Source organism: Dermacentor albipictus, chromosome 1, assembly GCF_038994185.2.
Source record: "Dermacentor albipictus isolate Rhodes 1998 colony chromosome 1, USDA_Dalb.pri_finalv2, whole genome shotgun sequence".
In the NCBI taxonomy this organism is placed as follows: domain Eukaryota; kingdom Metazoa; phylum Arthropoda; class Arachnida; order Ixodida; family Ixodidae; genus Dermacentor; species Dermacentor albipictus.
Genome location: NC_091821.1, coordinates 156,870,047 through 156,890,970, shown reverse-complemented (window position 1 = coordinate 156,890,970; position 20,924 = coordinate 156,870,047). Strand labels below are relative to the sequence as shown.

At 41.7% G+C, this 20,924-nt stretch overlaps 1 protein-coding gene across 7 annotated transcripts in view; it reads right to left on the bottom strand.

Moving 5' to 3' along the window:
• Top3alpha (topoisomerase 3-alpha) overlaps positions 1 to 20,660 on the bottom strand; it is a 55,399-nt gene extending 34,739 nt beyond the window's left edge. For 2 of the 7 annotated variants that reach the window (XM_065449996.1, XM_065449997.1), the window contains exons 1-9: positions 19,084 to 19,630; positions 15,852 to 16,039; positions 15,602 to 15,745; positions 15,288 to 15,458; positions 14,116 to 14,222; positions 13,950 to 14,024; positions 13,365 to 13,545; positions 11,534 to 11,640; positions 2,887 to 2,997 (exon numbers count right to left, since the gene is read on the bottom strand). In XM_065449996.1, the coding sequence (XP_065306068.1) occupies positions 2,887 to 2,997; positions 11,534 to 11,640; positions 13,365 to 13,545; positions 13,950 to 14,024; positions 14,116 to 14,222; positions 15,288 to 15,458; positions 15,602 to 15,745; positions 15,852 to 16,039; positions 19,084 to 19,424 (1,425 nt within the window). In that variant the 5' untranslated portion in view covers positions 19,425 to 19,630. The other 5 variants (XM_065449999.1, XM_065449998.1, XM_065450001.1 and 2 more) reach the window with 5 other exon arrangements.
• Positions 20,661 to 20,924: the final 264 nt, after the last annotated feature.

The following is a 20,924-nucleotide window of genomic DNA, read 5'->3' as shown; positions in this document are numbered from 1 at the left end:
AACGGTCTAACAATGCATGCACATGCATTTAATATTACATTGCAGAAAAGGAATTCGAAATTCTAGCCACCAAAGAAAAACAAACATTTTTTAGCAAACACTGCCGACTATGTTAAAACATAACCCCCCAAATTCTGGAAGGTTATTAACCCTAATAACTCCCGGCCATTCGCTCTGTTTGATGAACAAAACCACCACAATCCCAATCACGAAACTGCCAAACAACTTAACCATGCTTTTTCTTCTGTCTTCACGATTGAACCTGATAACATATGACCTCCCTTCCCTTATTTTGATCATGTAGACATGCTTGACATTACCTTTTGTCCTTAGGGCATTGAGAAACTAATTGATTCATTAAAACTTATGTCATCGTCTGGTGCTGACGAAATAAACGCAAAAATGCTGAAAAACACCAATACTGTGAGTGCGATCTTATGTACTATTTTTCAGCAATCATTGTCATCAGGAGTGGTGCTGGAAGACTGAAGAGTAGGCAAGATTGTCCTAGTCCCCCAAAAAAGGTCCTCCATTGTTGTGCAGTAGCTACCATCCCATTTCACTCACAAGTGTTTGTTGCAAACTAATGGAACATGTTACTTACTCTTAGGTCATAAACTTTCTAGAATCCAATAACTTATTTCATCCTGCTCAACATGGCTTTCGTAAAAGTCTTTCATGCAACACTCAACTAGCTTTATTTTTTCATGATCTAAGAGCTAACCTTGATTTGAGCGTACCTACAGACGCCCTTTTCTTTAGACTTTGAAAAGGGATTTGACAAGGTTCCACACCAACGGCTACTCATAAAACTTTCCCGTCTCAACATTAATCTACTTGTACTAGACTGGATACGTAGCTTTCTCACTAACCTGCAGCAGTTTGTATTTGTTAACACACACTCATCAAAATGAATGGCTGATGACATTTAATACTAAAAAAACCTCACTAGTTTCTTTCTATCACAGACAGCATCACCAGCCAGGGAAATACACTATATATGGTTCCAAAATATCCGTTGAATCACGTCGGCATTAGCTTTTCAACTACCCTTACTTGGTCACGTCATGTCTTTAACATAGCCAATGCCGCGAATTGAACTCTCGGTTTTCTACGCCAGAACCTAAGACTTGCTCCCCCGTCAGCAAAATTATTAGCATACATCATATATGTCCGCCCTAAGTTAGAATATGCACGCTCTGTCTGGGATCCTCATCAACATGACCTATCTAATGCATTTGAATCAGTTGAAAATCGTGCAGCCCGGTTTATTTACTCTGAATATTCTTGTCATGCAAGCATTTCCTAAGCAAAAAACCCATGCTGGTCTTGCTAATCTAGAATCTCGACGTCACATTACGGACTGTGTCTTTTTCACAAATTCTATCATTTGCCACTTCAAATTACAGCTATATTACCAGCTCATCGCCAGTCCACCTGCATTAACCACAGAAAAGCCCTGTATCCTCCCCCTGCGCAGACTACCTTCCATCTACGCTCATTTTTTTGCGAAAACCGCAAGGGACTGGAATGGTCTGCCTGCCAACGTCACGCACCACTCCGACGCAGATCAATTCAAAGCTTTTCTCGAATCACTGTTTTGTTAAACTCAGCCCATCACTCATGTAACACCCCATCTCTGGGGTCTTTGAGGTATAATAAATAAATAAAATAAAATAAATAGATAAAGAAATTTCAACATTTACTTTGTTAATTAAGTCTCACTAATTACAATCTTACTTGTTAACATCAAAGCACATGTTACAATTGCTGAAACGAAGCGAGATAATAACAGAGTGATATATAGCTTGCAGAAATCCTGAAACTAGCACTAGTTTTGAAATGTCTACCCCCAAAATCTGCAAAAAAAAGTGCATTAGCACACTAGTTAGTTCCTGCACTGTGCAAATCAGAATTTTAGAAAACTATTAACTAGACTAACAATATCTTTCATGACACATTTTGGTAATGGATATCTCAAAACTGCTGGTAGTCAAGATTTTTGCTATGTGGATATGTCATTATCACTCGGCTTTGTTTTTGCAGTTGCAAACAGTATCTTCCAGCAAGCCACCTGATCAAGTCAAATCGCACTATTTGCCTGAGCCAACCTTTTTACATAAAATATCTGCTCAAATAAAAAAGAAACACAAGGTGCACAACCATAATGGGCAGAAAGAGCATACATGCAGAAAATTTTTGTATGAGCCCTGAGCACTTTCAGTTCATTTTATCATTATACAGGGTTTCCCAGCTAAATTTATCCAGAGTTTAAAAATATGTGAATGCCACGTAGCTGGACAGAACCAAGGTAATGTTGTTTGCCATGGCTTGGAGATACTCAAATTATTTTTTTTTTCATTCCGTCTAATTAGATAATTAATCTTAATTAGTTATTCAACTTCTCAAATATTATAATTAGAAGAAAAGGGTCAATGAGAAAATCGTTGAGCGCCATAAAAACTCCCGATACAGCTTTCTGTTGCTCAATACATGCTACATAAGAGTGCTTTTTCGAGCGTGAAAGAAGCCGGCAAATGCAAGCAAAATTGCTTGCACTTTGTGTGTATTTACAGGCTTCTTTTATGTAGCATGTACTGAGCAACAGAAAGCCGTATCAGGAGTTTTTCATGTCAGTCTACAATTTTCTCATTGACACTTTTCATCTAATTATAATATTTCAGAAGTTGGTTAATTAAGACTAACTATCTAATTAGGCAGAATGAACAAAATAATTTGAGTATCTCCAAGCAACTGCAAACAACGTCACCTTGGTTCTGTCCATCTACGTGGCATTCACATATTTTTAAACTCTGGCGAATGTTAACTGGTACACCCTGTATAACAAAGCCTTTTGTAAAACAAAAGCACTCAGGAGACACTCACATGTTCACCACCGAGATCTACTTCCACAGTGGTCTCCTTCCCTTCGGCATCCTTGGAAAGGCAAGCAAGGAAGTGGCGCACCACAAGCTCATACACTCTTTTAGCATTGCCCTATGGGACGAAGATGAAAGCATGAATGGTACAAAGGTCTCCTCAGTAGCACATGTCAACATATGGATACCACTGAAGTGCACACAACAATACCACGGCTGATATAATGAAAGGATTCCTTTCGCTCGATTCTATTCCTTTCTTATCATCCACCATCCACGTACAGCCAATCCCAGTGTTAACAAGTGTGTGCTTGGATCACAGACAATGCTCAAAAAGGAATGGCATCAGAACAGAATGGTTGCATTATCACAACCCACTACACTAGCAATTCGAATCATTTCCTAGTTGAGAAAACATCTTTTTACTTCAATTTCTGTCCTAAGTTTAAATCTACGCAAGCTAAATGAATATATATATATATGTATATATATATATATGTATATAAACTAGAAGAAAGAGGTCAACCGAGGGGCCCAATTTTTATTAATCATGCCAACAAACAGCAACACCAAGGACAACATAGGGGAAATTATTTGTACTTACTAATTGAATTAAAGAAATGATAAATTAATGGAAATGAAAGTGGATGAAAAAAACTACTTGCCGCAATGTGGGATCATTCACATAATACGAATGATCCCACATCTTTGCATTATGCATGTGATGCTCTACCAATACAGCTACCGAGGCGCCGTTCTCCCATACACTTTTTTGGGTATTTATGTTTCCTATTTTTATTTCCCCTATGTTGTCCTTGGTGTCACTGTTTGCTGGCTTCTTATATGACCAATAAAAATCGGGCCCTTTAGTTAGCCCCTTTCTTCTTGTTCATTACATAACGAGGGTCTCGAATCCGGCAACATTGATGCCTTCAGGTAGGATGTGTGGGTTTATTGACCAGTTGTTTTCACACAAAAAAGATCACATGCTTGTGATGCCTGCGGCAGATACAGTAAAACCTCGTTAAACCGTACCCGTTTAAACAGTAGTTTCGGTTTAAAAGTAGTAAAGTCAATTCCCCGACTCAGCGGCCATTGAACATAACGTATTTTGTATCCGCATAAACCGTACCAGCTTATTGCGTACGCATCGGTTAAAACGTAGCGTTTCCCCTTCTCGTCGCGCAAACACGGCGGTGCGTCGTCTCCATCGGGTGGCCCGGCAGAACAACATGCCTCAGAGATCGGTACAACGGCCTCCAAGCGCCCTGTGCGTTTGCACATGAAGCCGCATCAACATCAACATTTCGACGCCGCATGGACCATCGCTACTAGATACTTTTCAGTTGTAAAACTCCGCCTGGGCACGTCGCGTAAACGTGACCCTCTCCCGTCTCCTCTCGCGAGGTGGCGCTGCCGCCACGGTTGGCCCGGTTGGCTACGGAAGCTTCCCAAGGCAGCAGCGCACCGCCGACTCAATGCCAGTTTTTTTTTTTTTCTGCTCTTCGTGGCGCTAAATATTCAAAGAATAGCCTTTTTACATTGCGCACTCTGTAAAAAGCAGCCAATAGCTGAATGAAGAGGAGAGTGAAGCCTTTCGTTTGTGGCATGCTGTTTTATGTACACATGAAAAAAAGAATAGTGCCGGTAAAATGCCGGATTGATGAATCTAAGCATGCTGCATCGATATTCATAAAAGATGCGCTTACTTGGTTGCTACGGCTACCTTGTGACTGCTTTCTAGTTGACAGTTTGTATCCCTGGAGTAAAAATGCATCCTCATAACAATGAAGAAATTCAGTACTTCGCACGTGAACGCGAACATATGCTCTGGACAACCAAGAAGAGGGAGGCAGCACCCCTCTAGATCATCTAAAACCTCCCAAAATATCTCTCCGTAAAGGCCTGCCTCATCCAGGAAAGCCGACACACTTTTGTTAGCAGTCTTCATAATGCCCAGCATCTTCGGCGTCGGGTGCTTTAAGGAACCTTGCTTGAGACTTCTGTACTCAATTAAGGAACTGTCGCAGCCAACTGCTGGGATTTCAGAGCTTATGTCCGCTATGCATAGATCACATGGTGCGCCCTTCCTGACTTTATCAATGACATATCCACACAGATAATAACCAACATTGTCCTCTATGTTTCCTCGAGCATAAGTGTGCTCATTGCGAGCCCATTCTGGTGAGCTGCTTGGCTCCACGCAACTTTTCAACGTCACTTCAATGGCATTGCAAAGACTATGTTTTGACTTGCAGGCTTCTCTGAGCTGCTTGAATGTGTCGTTGACGCCGACATGCACAGGGTTCGGCACACCTTCCACACTCCCACGTAGCGCCGTTTTAACAGGTGTATACAGGCTTAGAAGGCGGAATTGCGTGAAGTTGATTATAGCTGGACGGGACTCATCTCCACCGAAGGAACGCACCAGTCCAAAGTGTCGCTGAAAAAACACGAGTGAGTGAATTTCCTAGCAAACAGGGCAATGTGAATGCAGTCACAACAAATGTGAACAGTGTGCATTACCTCCAATGGATCTTGATTTAACTTGGCTGTCAAAACATAGAGCGCACCTTGACGCAGCAGAATATTGACAATGTTTAATGTCGACATCAGAGTTACTCACAGCGACTCTGTCGTTTATGATGTAAAAAGCTTCAGGTTCTTTTGAATTGCATTCTGTTCTCTCAAGTTTAGCGGTTCCAAAAAATCTTTGATGGCCTGAAATGATTAGTGTAACAAGTTTATAGACCTTAGGAAAGGCTCGCGAAGTTCAAAGGTGGTGGTCTGGTACACTATTTCGTCGTAGAATGCTTGCAAGGTTTTATTAACACAAACAAAGAAACAGGAGTAAAAACAGACAAAGTGATAGTTAGGAAGGGCGCTGCACCCTCCCTAGCTATCACTTTGTCTGTTTCTCGTGGTTTTTATCGTTTCATTGTTTCATTGCAGGCACGTTAGCTCACAAGGCGAGCAGCATTTTCCTGGCACATAAATAAGAAACACGAGCAAAACGTGGCACGCTGCTGCGCGCATCGGCGTCTCTGTCCGCCCGCAAAACGTTTCTCGCACCGCCCGCCGTTGGGCCGACAGTGTCGCGCGCGCCGCCCTGCGGGCGCGACAGAAAGGGGACAGGTGCCGCGGCGGAGTTTGACAACTGAAAATAATCTAGTAACGTTGGCATGGACGCCGTGCCGGAGAGCGTTGTGACGTCGTGCGAGCGAGGACTCGCGTCATGCCGATGCTAAGATAAAAAAAGACGCCGGGTGCTCAGCATAGAAGAAAAATTAGACATCGTCTGTGCTACCGAACGTGACACGAAGAAGTCGGCGCTGGCCCGCGATATGGATCTGCTGTTGACTACAGTGTGTGGCATTTGGAATGCGAAGTTGCTCGGCAGCGCTGCTGCGACCGCGAAGAGATGTCGGCTACGAGGTTCGACTTTTCACCATCGTTGCCGCTGTTGTTGCCGCAGTGTCAACTAGCGACAGTGATGAGGACGACACGGAAAGCGACAGCACGGGCTATTCAGGCCCGACAGTGGCAGAAGCTGCGTGTTACGTCAGTCTCATGAATGCGATCATCGCAAGGAGAACAGGGGCGCGATAACGTAACTATTCCATACGAAAAGGTTTCCGAACTCCGGCACCCGGCAATGTAAAAGGCGCCCCGGGACTTATGCAGCACTACTGCGCGCCTGCACGGAGAATAGGTAACGCCAACGAGGAATCTGCCCTGCGAGTGTTTGCCGAGAGGAGGGGGGCTGGCTGAGAAGCTGGCACGCAGCTTCAGTAAGTTTGAGACCGCTGTCGTTGTGCTAGGCCGCTGTGATATCAAACGAAAATAACATTTACGTCCCGCGAAGTGAGTAAATACTGCATGTTTTCCCCCTTTCATAGCACTCTCTCTGAGTTCCGTTTTCGACAGATAAGTGGGCGATCTCGTGCTATTTCGCTTAAACAGTACTACTGTTTAGTACGTACTTTTTCCGAGCTCCGGCCGACTACGGTTTAACGAGGTTTCACTGTAGAATGTTTTACATTCACCACTAAGGTTTGTGAGTGGTGGCGCAGGCTAATACTTCCAGGGTTACTTCTAGCAGAAAAACATAAGTACAAAAGAAAATAGATGGGAGAAAGGCACCACAGTAGCTCAATTGGTAGAGCACCGCGCACGTAATGCGAAGACGTGGGATCATTCCCCACCTGCGGCAAGTTGTTTTTTCATCCACTTTCGTTTGGATTAATTTATCATTTCTTTAATTAAATTAGTAAGTACAAGTAATTTTCCCTATGTTGTCCTTTGTGTCTCTGTTTGCTGGCTTCTTATGATATGATTATTAAATATCGGGCCCCTCAGTTAATCCCTTTCTTCTCATTCATTAAATAATGAAGGTCTTGAATCCGGCAACATTGATGCCTTCAGGTAGCATGTGTGGGTTTATTGACCAGTTGCCTTCACACAAAAAAGATCACGTGCTCGTAATGCCTGCGGCAGATAGAATGTTCCACATCCGCTGCCAAGGTTTGCGAGTGGTGGCACTGGCTAACATTCCCAGTGTTAGTTCTAGTAGTAAAACATAAATACCCAAGAAAGTAGATGGGAGAACAGCGCCGCGGTAGCTCAATTGGTAGAGCATTGCACGCGGAATGCAAAGACGTGGGATCGTTCCCCCTGTGGCAAGTTGTTTTTTCGTCCACTTTCATTTCCATTAATTTATCATTTCTTTAATGCAATTAGTAAGTACAAGTAATTTCCCCTTTGTTGTCCTTGGTGTGACTGTTTGTTGGCTTCCTATATATATATATATATATAAACGAGAAGAAAGGGGGTTAACCGAGGGACCCGATATTTATTAGTCATATAATGAGAAGCCAACAAACACTGACACCAAGTCAAGCCAAGGTCTGTGTGTGGGGGCGCTGGCTAACACTCCCAGGGTTCTACTAGTACACATAAATACCCAAGAAAGTGGATGGGGAAACGCCGCCGCGGTAGCTCAATTGGTAGAGCATCGCACGCGACATGCGAAGGTTATATATATATATATATATATATATATATATATATATATATATATATATATATATAATGTTTCAGCTAACTTCAGCCAGAGTTTTAAAATATGCCGATGCACTCGAGACAACGCGACCAAATGCATGTTGCTCACTTTTGTATGTAGTGTGTCATGCTATCTTTTGTATTTTGCTTAATTAGATAATTAGTCAAGAGATTAACCAACTTCTGAAACAATGAAGTTTGGCAAAAATTCCAATGAGAAAGTTGTAGAGTGCTTTGTAAAACGTCCTATTAGACAGATTATAACTTTCTATCTATTACATATCAGTGTTTTTCAGCTTACTACGGATGCCCGCAAAATACAAAAGAATACCACTTGACATACCCACTTGCATGCCGTGATTGCAGCACTCCCTAACTGTCTGCGTACAAATGAACATAGCATCTAGCAGGGTGTGCTGCCGCTTAAAAGGCGACAGGGCAATGACGCAGGCATTGGCTGTGCAATTCACGCCACCATGTGCTTCCCTCATGGCGGTTCATGATAGCGATAAGCAGACGCAGCGGCAGCACAGCCGACTAAATATTACGTTCGTTAATGCATGGGATGCTTGGGAGCAGGGCAATCATGATGCGCAAGTGGGCATGTCACATGGTATTTTTTTTTGTATTACGAGGGCATCCGCAGTAAGCTGGAAAACACTAATACTTAATAGATAAAGATAGAAACTGTTCATTCAGATATTTTACAATCTGCACTGCAACCTTCTAATAGGAATTTTTTCCTAGCTTCGTTTCTTGAGAAGTTGGTTAATTAACCTTGACTAATTATCTAATTAAGCAAAATACAAAATATAGCGTGACACACTGCAAACAAAAGTGAGCAGCATACATTTGGCCACATTCTCTTACGGTGCATCACCATATTTTTAAACTCTTGCTAAAATTAGCTGAAACACCCTTACATCTAAGAAAACAAAACCCCTCAACTACTGACAATGAGTTAACTTGTCATGACAAAGGTTGCACTACCATGTCATTTTGACAGATAAGTAAACAACACACACTGTCCTTTCCTATTAAAGGGACCCTGAAATGATTTTGACGATTTTCTACAAACCTACTGAGTCGTTAGAGTAGGTCCTTCTGATCATTAATTGACACATCTAAGTGCTCTGCGTAAAGCATGTAATTTATTATAAGGTTTTAAAAATGCACATCGCTGCCGATCGCAGAACACTGCTCGGCGGAATTTTAAGCCGCCCCTACCCATATGACGGAAATCGCCCATATGACGTCAGTGGGGCGAGCTATTGAATTGGCTGACCAGGGCGTGATCGATAATTTTTCCAACTTTATGCTAAACAAATGATGTTTGTAATAGTTGGAATGTTAGTTAATTTGTTTTTGTAAAAAGAAGGTAACATAAAGAGAATGCTGAATAACAATTTTTCAGTACACTTAAGCACTTCCGGCACACAGCAAGTGTCGTCTGCTTGTGTTACAACGTGCTCCGTTTCTGACGAGAGCTCCACAGTCAGTGTTGGTCTGCCTTTTCGCGAGCGCTATGATTCGACTTTGTTGCGTTGTGGACTACAAACTTAGCGACTGGCAATAGGTCAAGCTGCGACATCGTGTCCTTCTGCAAGCCAGCAGACGAGCGGACTGGCTGCAGCGCATTGGACAGCCGCTATCCGATGGGCACCATGATTTGCGTGATTGCAGCCGTCACTTTACACCGGAAGATTAGTAAAGCAATAGCGTTTCGTGAGTCCGGTATTAGGGTAAACGCAAGCGCAAGGGGACAGGGCCTGACCATGTCCCCTTGCGTGTTGTTTCAGGGGATGAACAGAAGCGCAAATGTGAATGGTGCAGCCACCTGGTGGCATAGAGCTCAACCACACACAGTAGCAGTAACAAAATGTATTCTTCTTTGCTGCTGGTGTAAATTTTTCGCAGGAGTGTAATCGTTAACACGTTGTTTTTGTAAATGTTTAAAATGTTTTACACTTGGTTAGAGCAATATTAGCTCTTTGGCTGGTTAAGCTCTGTGCCAACAGGTGGCTGGACCGTGGAGACCGATCAGGCAGCTCACGTATGTCTACGCTAAAGTTTCTTCATCAGCTTGAGTTTATGCCTTCACCGTTCCGTCGAAACGTTCTGCTAGTGTGTGATTACCGGAATACGAGACACGTTCGGCACTGCGAAAGAATGCTCGCAACGCACGCTGCTTCGATAGCTCTCACTTAGGGTTGACGGCCAAGCCACTAGTGGAGACGTTTCGCGCGAGCGGGGGCGGGCTCCAAAACAACCGGAAGTGGATGATGTGACGTCGCATCGTGACGCAGAATCAGTGAAGGCAGAGCTTAGCCCCGATCGCTCGGCGAACGAGTTGAGGAGCAAAAGCAGGGCTAGGGAGGAGGGTAACTTGTAGTCGCTTGTAGCTCCATTAATACGTAACGCTTCACTTAAATTGTGGTGCGAATGTTCTACTTAAGCTGTACCCTACGCATCTACAAAATTTGTCCGAACCGTTTCAGGGGCCCTTTAATATTTTCATATAATATTTTTTTTAGAAAAGAATGATAAAATTTATCTAAACTTATCATGGCAGTGAAGGGGTAAAGTACTGACATGATATTTTTGACTATTCATTTTTTTTTGGTTAAATGAAGGCCTTAGGCTTTTAAAGCCTAGAAAGAATACTGGCAAGCCTCATATCACCATAAACAATTTAACGTAATAGCTTTTCTATAGCCAGTTTCGCTTTCTTTTCTTAGGAGGTTTCTGTGTCGTGATGTCATGACACAGAATGAGGTCACAATGACGCAGGACATTTCAACATTTTGACACTTGCTCCAGCTTTAATGCGGTCATCTCCTGCACTGCTCTTTTTAATGCGTTCAGCTCCGGTGCTGCTACTTATTATGAGGGCCGATGTAGCAGCATAGCAGACAACCGAGAGATGATGAGTGAGTGTCAGTCTCGTGTTGTCCTGCTCCCATGTGACCACCTTCTGTATCAGAACATCCAGACACAGTAGAAACGAAACAGAAACTGGCTGTGGAAAAGCTATTATATTAAATTATTTAGGGCGCTCTGAGGCTTGCCAGCACTTTTTCTAAGCTTTTGAGGTCCTGGACCTTCATTTCATGCAAAAAATAGAGTAAAAAGATATAATGTCAGTACTCCTTTAGAATACAAGATAGAGAGAAAAAATGTAAGTAAACTTCTAAAATACTGCTTATTTCTACCTAGCTGAAGTAAAAACCTAAAATAAATAAGAATCACAGCTCTGCTCTTAATGAACAACTCATACTTGCAAACATACAAATCACACTTTGCTAAGTAAAATGACGTGTACAGCTTTGGTTAGGCTATGGCAAATTTGCTAAAGCAAATTTGCCAAATACTGTTGCTATGATTAATGCAACAGTATTGAGGGGCAGATCATTTTGTAATAGAAGGCATCTTTTCTTGTAAAATTAAGTATTCCCATTATTACAGTAGCTCTTAATTGACCATGCTGTTACATGGCTGTGCAGTCTTTAATGAAAGAAACAAAAAATAATATGGTATGTTTTTCAAAAATGGCCATTAACAGTCATAATGAGGAGAAAGGCAGGCCGACCCACCTCCAGGTTAAGGGCGCTTTTGACTGGATGAATAGGTGGGTGAGCCTGGTCTGTTTTGTAGCCCTGCCGTGGAGTCAAACCATCTTGCAAAAGGCGACGTGCAAAATCTGTAAAGATAATTCCAGTTGGTTTGTACAAGTACAGCCAAAATTCAATGATATCAATAAAAAGTTCCAGAATAGGAACTTAGCATGCCAGTTTTTGTTCCTCGCATTGCAATCACAGCACAGCTAATTTGGATTTGGATTGCTTGTATAAACCTCAAATTGCCACATCTACCTCTCCACCTGATTTTGGGCATCTACATCGACATTTAGCAAGAAAGTGTGCTTACTGAATAAAATTACTACTTTTCCAGACTACTTTTACTACACGTGGAGATACAGTAGACTTCTATTAATTCGACTCAGGTTCAATTGATTTTTTGGTTAATTCAATCCTGAACGAAGGTCTCAGCCGGTGCCCATGCATTTCTATGAGCCTAAACTTGCATTATTTCTATCCTAATATTAGAATAGTGCAAATACTGCTAAATGAACCAGTGGTGTGTTTTGACATTTTTTCTCGATCTTGCTTAATTCGATCCGCCAAATAATTTGATCAATTTAGTCGGTCCCGTAGGGTCCAATTAATGGAAGTTGACTCTAATAAGGCATCAGCCTGATCCAGAATTTAGGTTTCATATAGCTACTAATATTTAAAAGACAGCATATTTTTTCTAACTGCTATGAATGAGACAGCAACGTGTTTCATAAGATGATACTAATGATATATGTTGTCTTCGCCTTTGCATTGACTCATCATTCAGGGAACTCGGATCTGACACTCATATAAAACAGAAAAGACACAAGAAAATAGGAATAAATAATTCATCTTATGGTCACATCATTTATGTAAGAAAGCAACATTGTTTGCTACTGTAACACAACGTTTGTCACAGAACCTAGCACTTAGGCTGAGTAATTAATTTATGCTTGTTTATTCAGCCAACATGTAGACAGTGTTAGTCTTTTCACAAAGGTAAACACAGAGGCAACAAAAAGAAAGCAAATCTGTTCTAAAATATGCCTAACTGCTGATAACAGTGTATATGAACATGACAACTTCAAAAGCTTCAGTAGAGTGTTGAATTGGGCAGGTTGCTACATTACTAAACTTGAAGGAAACATCACTAAAGACAGGATAATGAAGAGAGGAGACAAACAGGGTGCCATGTCTGTCTCCTATCATCCCTGTCCTGTTTCTAGCACTGTTTCCTTCACGCTCAAATGCTTCAAATCAGACACTACAAATGGGGTGCACACTATCATTTGGTTGAAAAGCATTACATAGCAAATTTACCCTGGAATACTTTCTCGCATAGCCTTCCGATAAGACATTTTATTATCTGGCAACTAATATTTCAGAAGGGTCGTTTGCAGGGAGAGTTGGTAATATTTCACTTTATTTGTTCTCATTGATGCTTGGAATTAATTTATTAATGGAGTTTTCTCGCAGTCATATGTTGCTTGACTTTCAACTCTAACCCCCCCCCAAAAGAAAAAAAAAACAAAAAACTTTTTAGGCATGTTAGCATGGTACTACTTGAAAGCATTATTTGCTCATATGTTGGCTGCATGTTATGTTTTTCTTGTTACAGGAATCTCTTTTTAGTGTTTTCTGTGGCAATGCAAGGATACAAATTTGTCAAGTAGCCTCAGCTCCATCTCTTTCCCACAAATCTTGCATTCCTTCATGGCATTAAATTCTTTTATAAACATTTTTGTGAACGCAACTGCATGCATAACATAAAGGGCCCTGATGTGGTGTGACAGCATCAGCAGTAGTGCACCTCCCCAACGTGGGTCCTGTGTTTGGGCTTCCACGAGAGGGCTCAGGTTGAGGTCAGCTGGAAACTTGGTGGTTTCAGTTCGTGGGTAGCTAATGAAGCCATCAGTATAGAGCTTTTCCGCCACTTGCATAGTGTCCTTGGCTGTCATACGCAGTTTCCTGGATGCCAGTTTCTCCAGCTCCTGTGGCCATTGTCAAAAACATATACACAAATAATGTATGGTTTTGTGCTGCAGTCAATGGAAATGGTAAGAGACGTGGACATTTGACAGGTAAAATTTTTTCTCGTGCCTCTGTTAAGCAACACAGGCTTTTCAAGAGTACTATGCCTAACATAAAAACAAGGACTCGACATTGTGAATGTTAAGCAGGCGAAAATTAAATTCAAGGAGAAAAATGCTTCAGCATTACCACAAAGGCAGAATCTCTGGCAATGAAATATGAGAACAAAAATTGGTGCTTGCCTTTTTACACAATGTAAGAAACAATGAGCAACAATTAAAACAGCTGGATAAACTTTTACAAGTTTGACAAAACGCATCAGAAAAGATATAAACAGGCATTGTGAAATTGGTTCAACACTTACCACAGTGTCCATAGGTTGTGGTCGCCATTTTGACTTTGGTTTACTTTTGACTTCAATCACTTTTGCTTGAGGCGGCTGCAAAATAAAGCAGAAAAGAGCAATTTCTTTTTCTCGCACTGCATTTGCTTCAAACGGTTGTATGCAAATGACAGCAGAAAGAGCTTACATTCCCATGTAGGCACCGCTCATACAGCAGGAAACAGACGTGGTAGTCAAACAACCGATGCCGTTTCCACAAAAACTCTGCTTTTATACCATCCTTCGCGTGACACACTAAATGACAAAAAAACAGTGTGACCAAAAATTTTCTAGCATCAAATGTTGTGACACAAGCTAGCAATTTTTGAAAAACACCTTACAACAAAACAAATGTTTTTTATTATGTAATCAGGATACCTATATTACATGACTAAACTGCCATAGTTATGAACCATGGACCTTTGACACTACCACATTGCCAGTGTGCTTGTTTGCCTGTATAGAGATAATCTGTATTTCTGCCTTGCAAAGAGGACTGACTCTTATACCAGTGGTAGCAAACAAACAAATTGTGCAAATCATCAAGTGTATTAACTTGTATTTCATTAATGAGCATCACAAACCCATTCGAAAGCTTTACTATGCTAAACACGTAACAAATGTAATATTCATGACAAAAGCAACTAAACCAAAAGCCTCCCCAGCTTGCCATTTCAGTTCACTGAAGTCATTACAGTCTGGCCGCAACATAACTTTAAAGTGAAGCAGGCATGAGGTTCAAACCACAATGAAAGGAATTGCTAGGAAGGCTGTCCTCAGTGTCAATAACAAAAGTAGTTTGACAAACTGTTTACATCAAATTAAATATCTAACTGTTATTGGGGGCACAAACACAAATACATCAGGCAGGCATCATATCATATTTCAATGTATTTACTGATTTAATCACAGCCCTACATTCACACCGAGGGCACTACTGTAGGAAGGGGTGTACACAGAAAGGTACAAGAAATCTGACATTAAAATTGGGCATTGCTCAGAAGGCTAAAATATTAGGAAAAACAAACAAACAAATTCAATAGCAGGTGTTTTGAATGAGTCACTAAATTCCAGAAGTAGCAATATGTTGTATGGTACAAGTAAAACGATACAAAGAAACAATGACAAAGTGTCTAAAAGAAACGACGACGACGACGACGATAATAATAATAATAATAATAATAATAATAATAATAATAATAATAAAAATAAATGCGACCCATTAAACAGTAGCCTACATTTCAAAGTCTGAGCAATTACTATTATATTTTCAGGTTTTGCAGTAGGAAAACAGCTCTGCACACAAGGCAAATAACTTACTTTCAATTTTCCAGAAAGGCTCTGGAACAAAGTTGAGGATGGCTCGATATCTCTCAACTACAAATCCAAGTGTAGGAAACTGACAGCTACCATAGCTGACAAGACGGTCGCCTAGCTCTTGTGGAAACTCTCGCTTCAGCCGAAGAGTTTGCAGCCGAGTGAATGCAGCACCTGGTGTGTCCAGTGAATTGTGAAAAACAGTTGTCATCAAAGGCATGCAACGGCACCCACTTCAATTAGAAGAGACACAATGACAACGGTGGGCTATTAGACTGGAGTTGCAATAGCTAAAAAATGCTGCAAGTATGCCATACCTATCCTGAGATCAAGCTCTCTGCGCACACAAACCGCTGCATTGAGCCTTGCATCAGGGTCAGTTAAGTTGGCAACCGCACGTGTCACTGCAGCAGGTGTGATTTCAGAGAACCGAGCTCTGTATACTCTCAGATTTGGCTTCACTGCAATGCAAGCAGAAATGAAGATGAGCTTGTTTGAATGTGCAGCAAAAGGGTGCAATTGCTCAAGTGCTACCAGTGTCTGCAAGCATGAGGAGAAAGTGCTAACCTTTCCGGCAGACGCCAATGATCTCAAAACCAATGTTCTCGCCTTCTCGGTCACAGTCCGTCCAAATAATAAGTGTGTCACAGTACCTTACTTCTCTCTCCAGTGTTTGCTTAATAAGCTCATATTTTTGGTCGGGGCACATCTCTGCAACTGGGGCATCAAAGAGCTCTGATGGAGCACATGAATGCCTGAAATGATCAAAGAACCAATGAAATGCAGGAATTTTTGTGGTCACTTGACAGCAAAATGGATGAGATTCTCACATTGCACAGTACAGCAACACTACAAGCAACCTCACAGATTTCTGCAGCACATCATGCCATGCTTCGTACTGGATGACGGTTGTCTACCTTCATTTAATGAAGAACTTAACCTATGCAAAATGCACAGTATTGAGTCAGTCAATGAATTATAGCAACAAAAACAATTTGTCACAAAGTTGTAGGGGTGCGCGAATAGTGATTTTTGAGACGAAATTGAATAGTGCCAGAAGTAAATCGAATTGAATATTGAATAGTTGTTTAATAATGAACAGCCATTATCACAACTGATATATGATGTAATGCCCCCCAATAAAGGGGCCCTTAAGGAATAAAACTGAACTGATATAAAATGATGTTCACATCCTAGTATTCTTAAAGTTAGTAAGTTTCTGTCATTACATAGCACATTATGAAGCATTGTTTATTAAAAATGCAAATAGGGCATTAGGAGCAAACAAGTAGTTTCTTCACATGCACAGGACTCTTAACAGGATGCGAATGATCGCTGTATATACAGCCTGTAAAGTATGGCTACATAAGCGATGTAGCCGAAGGGGTGCGGAGGTATCCTGTAAGTCACTTAGCGGACATATCCGTTTCTTCTGCTCTGATTGGTCGAGCTGTATTACGCATCAGGAGACAGACACCCCCAGCCAATCGGCACTTCAGCAGCAGACGAAATGGACATGTCCACTAGGTGGACACTTACAGAATGCCCCCCTGCTCCACTACACAAGTCCTCATGTTTTGTATCTGAACTATGTCTGCAGGAGCGAAAGTTAACTGTACGTTTGCTCCAATTTTATGTTTAATTGGGTGCAGTTGACATTTTGAAATATTCGAAAAGTAATTGAAAAATATTTACGTTTACTAATAGCGACTATTCGATAAAGACTGAATCAAATAGTATACTATTCGATTCGTTATTTGAAAGTTTCGAAAATCTGCACACCCTACAACGTTCCTGTGTGGAATCGTATCACAGGCCTTACTGCATGACAGCTTTTACAAATGCCGATCACCTTTAATTTTATTTTCTATCACTTCATATTTAGTGTTAATTGCTGCTGTCATTTAATTTCCTTCCATGTTCCGTTTAAATTTTAATTCATATGCTACGAAAGTATGTCGTTTCACTTATGCTTTAGATAATGCTGTTTTCCCTTTCAGTAAAACAAAACGAGTCTCATGCACTTGTCAACACTCACTCGCATTCATATTCACTTCCATTCACTTACTGGCACTTACTCTTCGACTCACTGCCACTCACTGACATACATACTCACACTCACCGGCAGTCACTCACGTTCATACTCATTACTTTCACTCATACTCACATTAAAAGGGATTCACTCTCGTTCATACCCACATCGATTCTCACCATTTGTCACTCACTAATGCTCTATCTCACGCCTGTGAAATCAGTGTGGCGCAAGTATGAATCAATGTATTCAAGAGTGAGTTTGCTGACCTATGGTTTCATGGTTATCAGTCACTACAGGGATGTGATCTTGCAGCGATTCCTTTTCTGATACTATTAATTTTCGGGCTTCATCAGCGGCCAAAGCGACACTCAGCCTGTGTTATCAATGGGATCAGCTGGCCATTAACAGTGCATGATAAGAGTGAAATAGAAACCAGCAGAAGGCATCACTCTAAAATTGCGGCCCTGGTGGTTCAAATACATGAGAGAAAAACTGCAAAGACTTATTCCAGATTAAAACGAGATTATTGCACTTTTTAGTTCAAGATTAGTGACTCAAAAGCCAAGGTTAGTGTTAAATAGGCACACACAATGAAAACAAGAAAGGCACAGACACTGCCACAGTGCTGTAGTTGCCCTGCCTGTCAACGACACACTATGAACCAGCATATAAACTCCCCAAGGTCATCATGCATATAAAACGCTAACAGGAAACATCAAATCTAAGCCTGGATTGTGATGATGTTTAGTAAGCTGAAGGTTGTGTTGTTCATGATAGACGTGCAACCAAATATAATGGAAGCAGCAACACACACACACATATAGGGGGGAGGGGGAAGAATAGCAAATTAAAGAAATAAGAATAAGGCATTGAACAATGTCAACCATGTACAACAAAATACATAACCCCTGTATGCCCCGAGGCATACACCCTCGCATTAAAAAAAAAAAAAAACATGAACTACGCCATTCCTGTAGCATTAACACAACAAAAAGCTGAATAGGGACAGAAAGGCTCAATATCAGAAACATGCCTATATAGCACACAGGTGGAACAAACAAAACATTGTTTTCTCCTGTTATCTGCAGTCTTTGTATGCTTACTGACTTAAATTCTCTTACTCTCAACATATGCTTTTGAAAACGATAATAAACATGACTGCTGTGTACTTCCAGAATATGGCCGAGTACAGCCTTCCTGTACATAGGTATGGCCAGAGCACTGTTGTGCAGCACAAAAAATACACGGGCAGATCATTTGTGGGAGCTTGAAATGCCAGTTTCTGAGTTGCAATCATGAAGACTCCAGTACAGACGGCGTACAAAACGCATCGCCCACGCCGCATGGTTGATACTTATTGCACCGATTTGCAGGATGAGTTCATCACTATAAAACTGAGATTCTCCCAATTTTCTGGGTAACACAGGAAAGCTCGCAAGCATGAAAATGTCACATCACGTCAAACCGAAACATCGTTAGAAGCAAGGAAGGACGGAAGGGGACAAGGGGAGCGCCAAAGAAATGTAATCCAGAAGTACACGTTGCTGGGCTAGTCGGTTCATATTGCCTAGTAGACCACAAATATGATCGCTTAGCGCAAACAAGGAAAGACGGAAGAAAACAAGGGAAGCGATAAGAAAGAAGCAGTCGCCGCTATTAAACTCGACCTGCCATCGGCAAATGAGAATGGAAATGGCATATTCAGCGGAACTTTGCTGCGATGTCACATGCAACGTTACAGGCGATCGACTGACAGCAACCCACCATTTCCTGTAGCTACTCACAAAATCCAGGTTCAACAAATGTCCCGACACAGACGTCATGACCATTCTACAAGTGCTGTTGAAAATTCTGTAATCAAACTCGTAGATCTTGTTGTATTTCGACAGTCCTTCGCGTCGCTGATGCCGCCCTTGCGACAAGAGTTCTGCAATATTCTTGGCAGCATCATTTTTTTCGGCCACATTCAAGACTCGCATCCTTGGGTCAGGAACTTTAGAAGTAATGATTACGCGAGATAAACTAAAGCCATGACAGCAGGGGAGCGCGGGATTTGCGCGAATTGAACTTCGGCGCCGTAAGAAAACACGCAGGCAAGTCAACATCAACGCAAAACACGCCACCACATGCACCACCACGAGACCTACTAAAATGCACCGATACACTACGCGCTAAACCGCCGTGCGTGCACTTTGTTTTGGTTATGGCAATATAAGGATTTTCATGGTTTCATGAGTTGCTTATAGGTATTATCTGGTTGGACTGGTCTCACAATCATGCCAAGATGCTGCGAGGTTATGCTAGCATGGGACTGAACCTGAAGGACTGAACCAACGTAACGCAGGAAGTAAAGGTTGTGGTCAGAAATGTCACAAGCATGGTCACGCGCATAGGTGATGTCTGTCGTCGTACGTCGCTTAGTTTTATTAACGCGCGTGCAAGTGAAATGCACTAAACTTAATTAATTCGCTGCCATAAATGCGTTAAAGGCTAAAGATATAGCTTTTTTTTTCATCAAAAGCCGCATGAACAGCCACTAAAGTACACCACTCATCAAATCCGTACAGCTCCGCGCCACGAGAGGATTTCAGTGATGCCACGGCTGCTGATTTATCAGTAGATCTACTGATTTTTACAATTTTCTGCTGATTCAGTGATAAAGCGCTTGAATCTGCTGATTTCCTTGCTTTTCTACTGAAACGAAAGCGAAATCTGCAACTTTTTCAGTACGGGGGATGGATGGATGGTTATAGAGGTTATATTAATGTAATGCCACCTAGCAAGAGAAAGGAAAACATGGTTGGCTCCGAGGTTAACATACACTCCTGCGTTTCCAGACTCTCAAACGTGGCGCTACCTCTGTCTTTGAGCAAAGTGGGGAAAAGGCGTAGATTTTCTGTGCTCTGTGGGAAACGGTGAGGCGGTGAATTTGTGAAAGTGGGTGCACTACCGAACTCCACAACTACGAAACGACCATTATCATCATCATCATGACCAACCTATTTTTATGTGCACTGCAGCACGGAGGCCACTATGGAGGCCTCTCCCAGCGATGTCCAATTACCTCTGTCTGGAAGATACTATAGTCTAAACCTTTCAGGTGCTAACTAACATCTGACGCCTTTGAATGGGCCATCGGAGGGCTTCACTGTTTTTCAATTCGTGCTTGACAATGGCTCTCTGGATCCCCGGGTTTTTCAAAAGTATCGCTAAGAATCTCGGGGTCAACTTTTGTACTATTTCCTAGAAGCTACAATACTTCAACCATAGAGTTTCTCACCACATTACCTAGAGGGAAATCTGGCGTAGTGCGCTGTGGTATGCATGGGAATGCCGGTATATTGTGGATTAGGATTGGCATCGTTCTCGTAGAGACAGGACACCTTGAAGACGCGCCTGGCAAGTACCGTTCCGTCTGTCACAATGATTCATTTTCTACTAGAACAGCACGTGAAAAGCTGTTTTAGCTTTATTATTACGCGAAAATATTTTTTTTCAACTATGAGAACTTGTTATTGTGTGTACGACTACATGTTACGTAAAAAGTATCAGTGGACCGCTAAAGTTGGAGGACAGAAGACAAGGTTCGCGCTCGTTTTGAAACA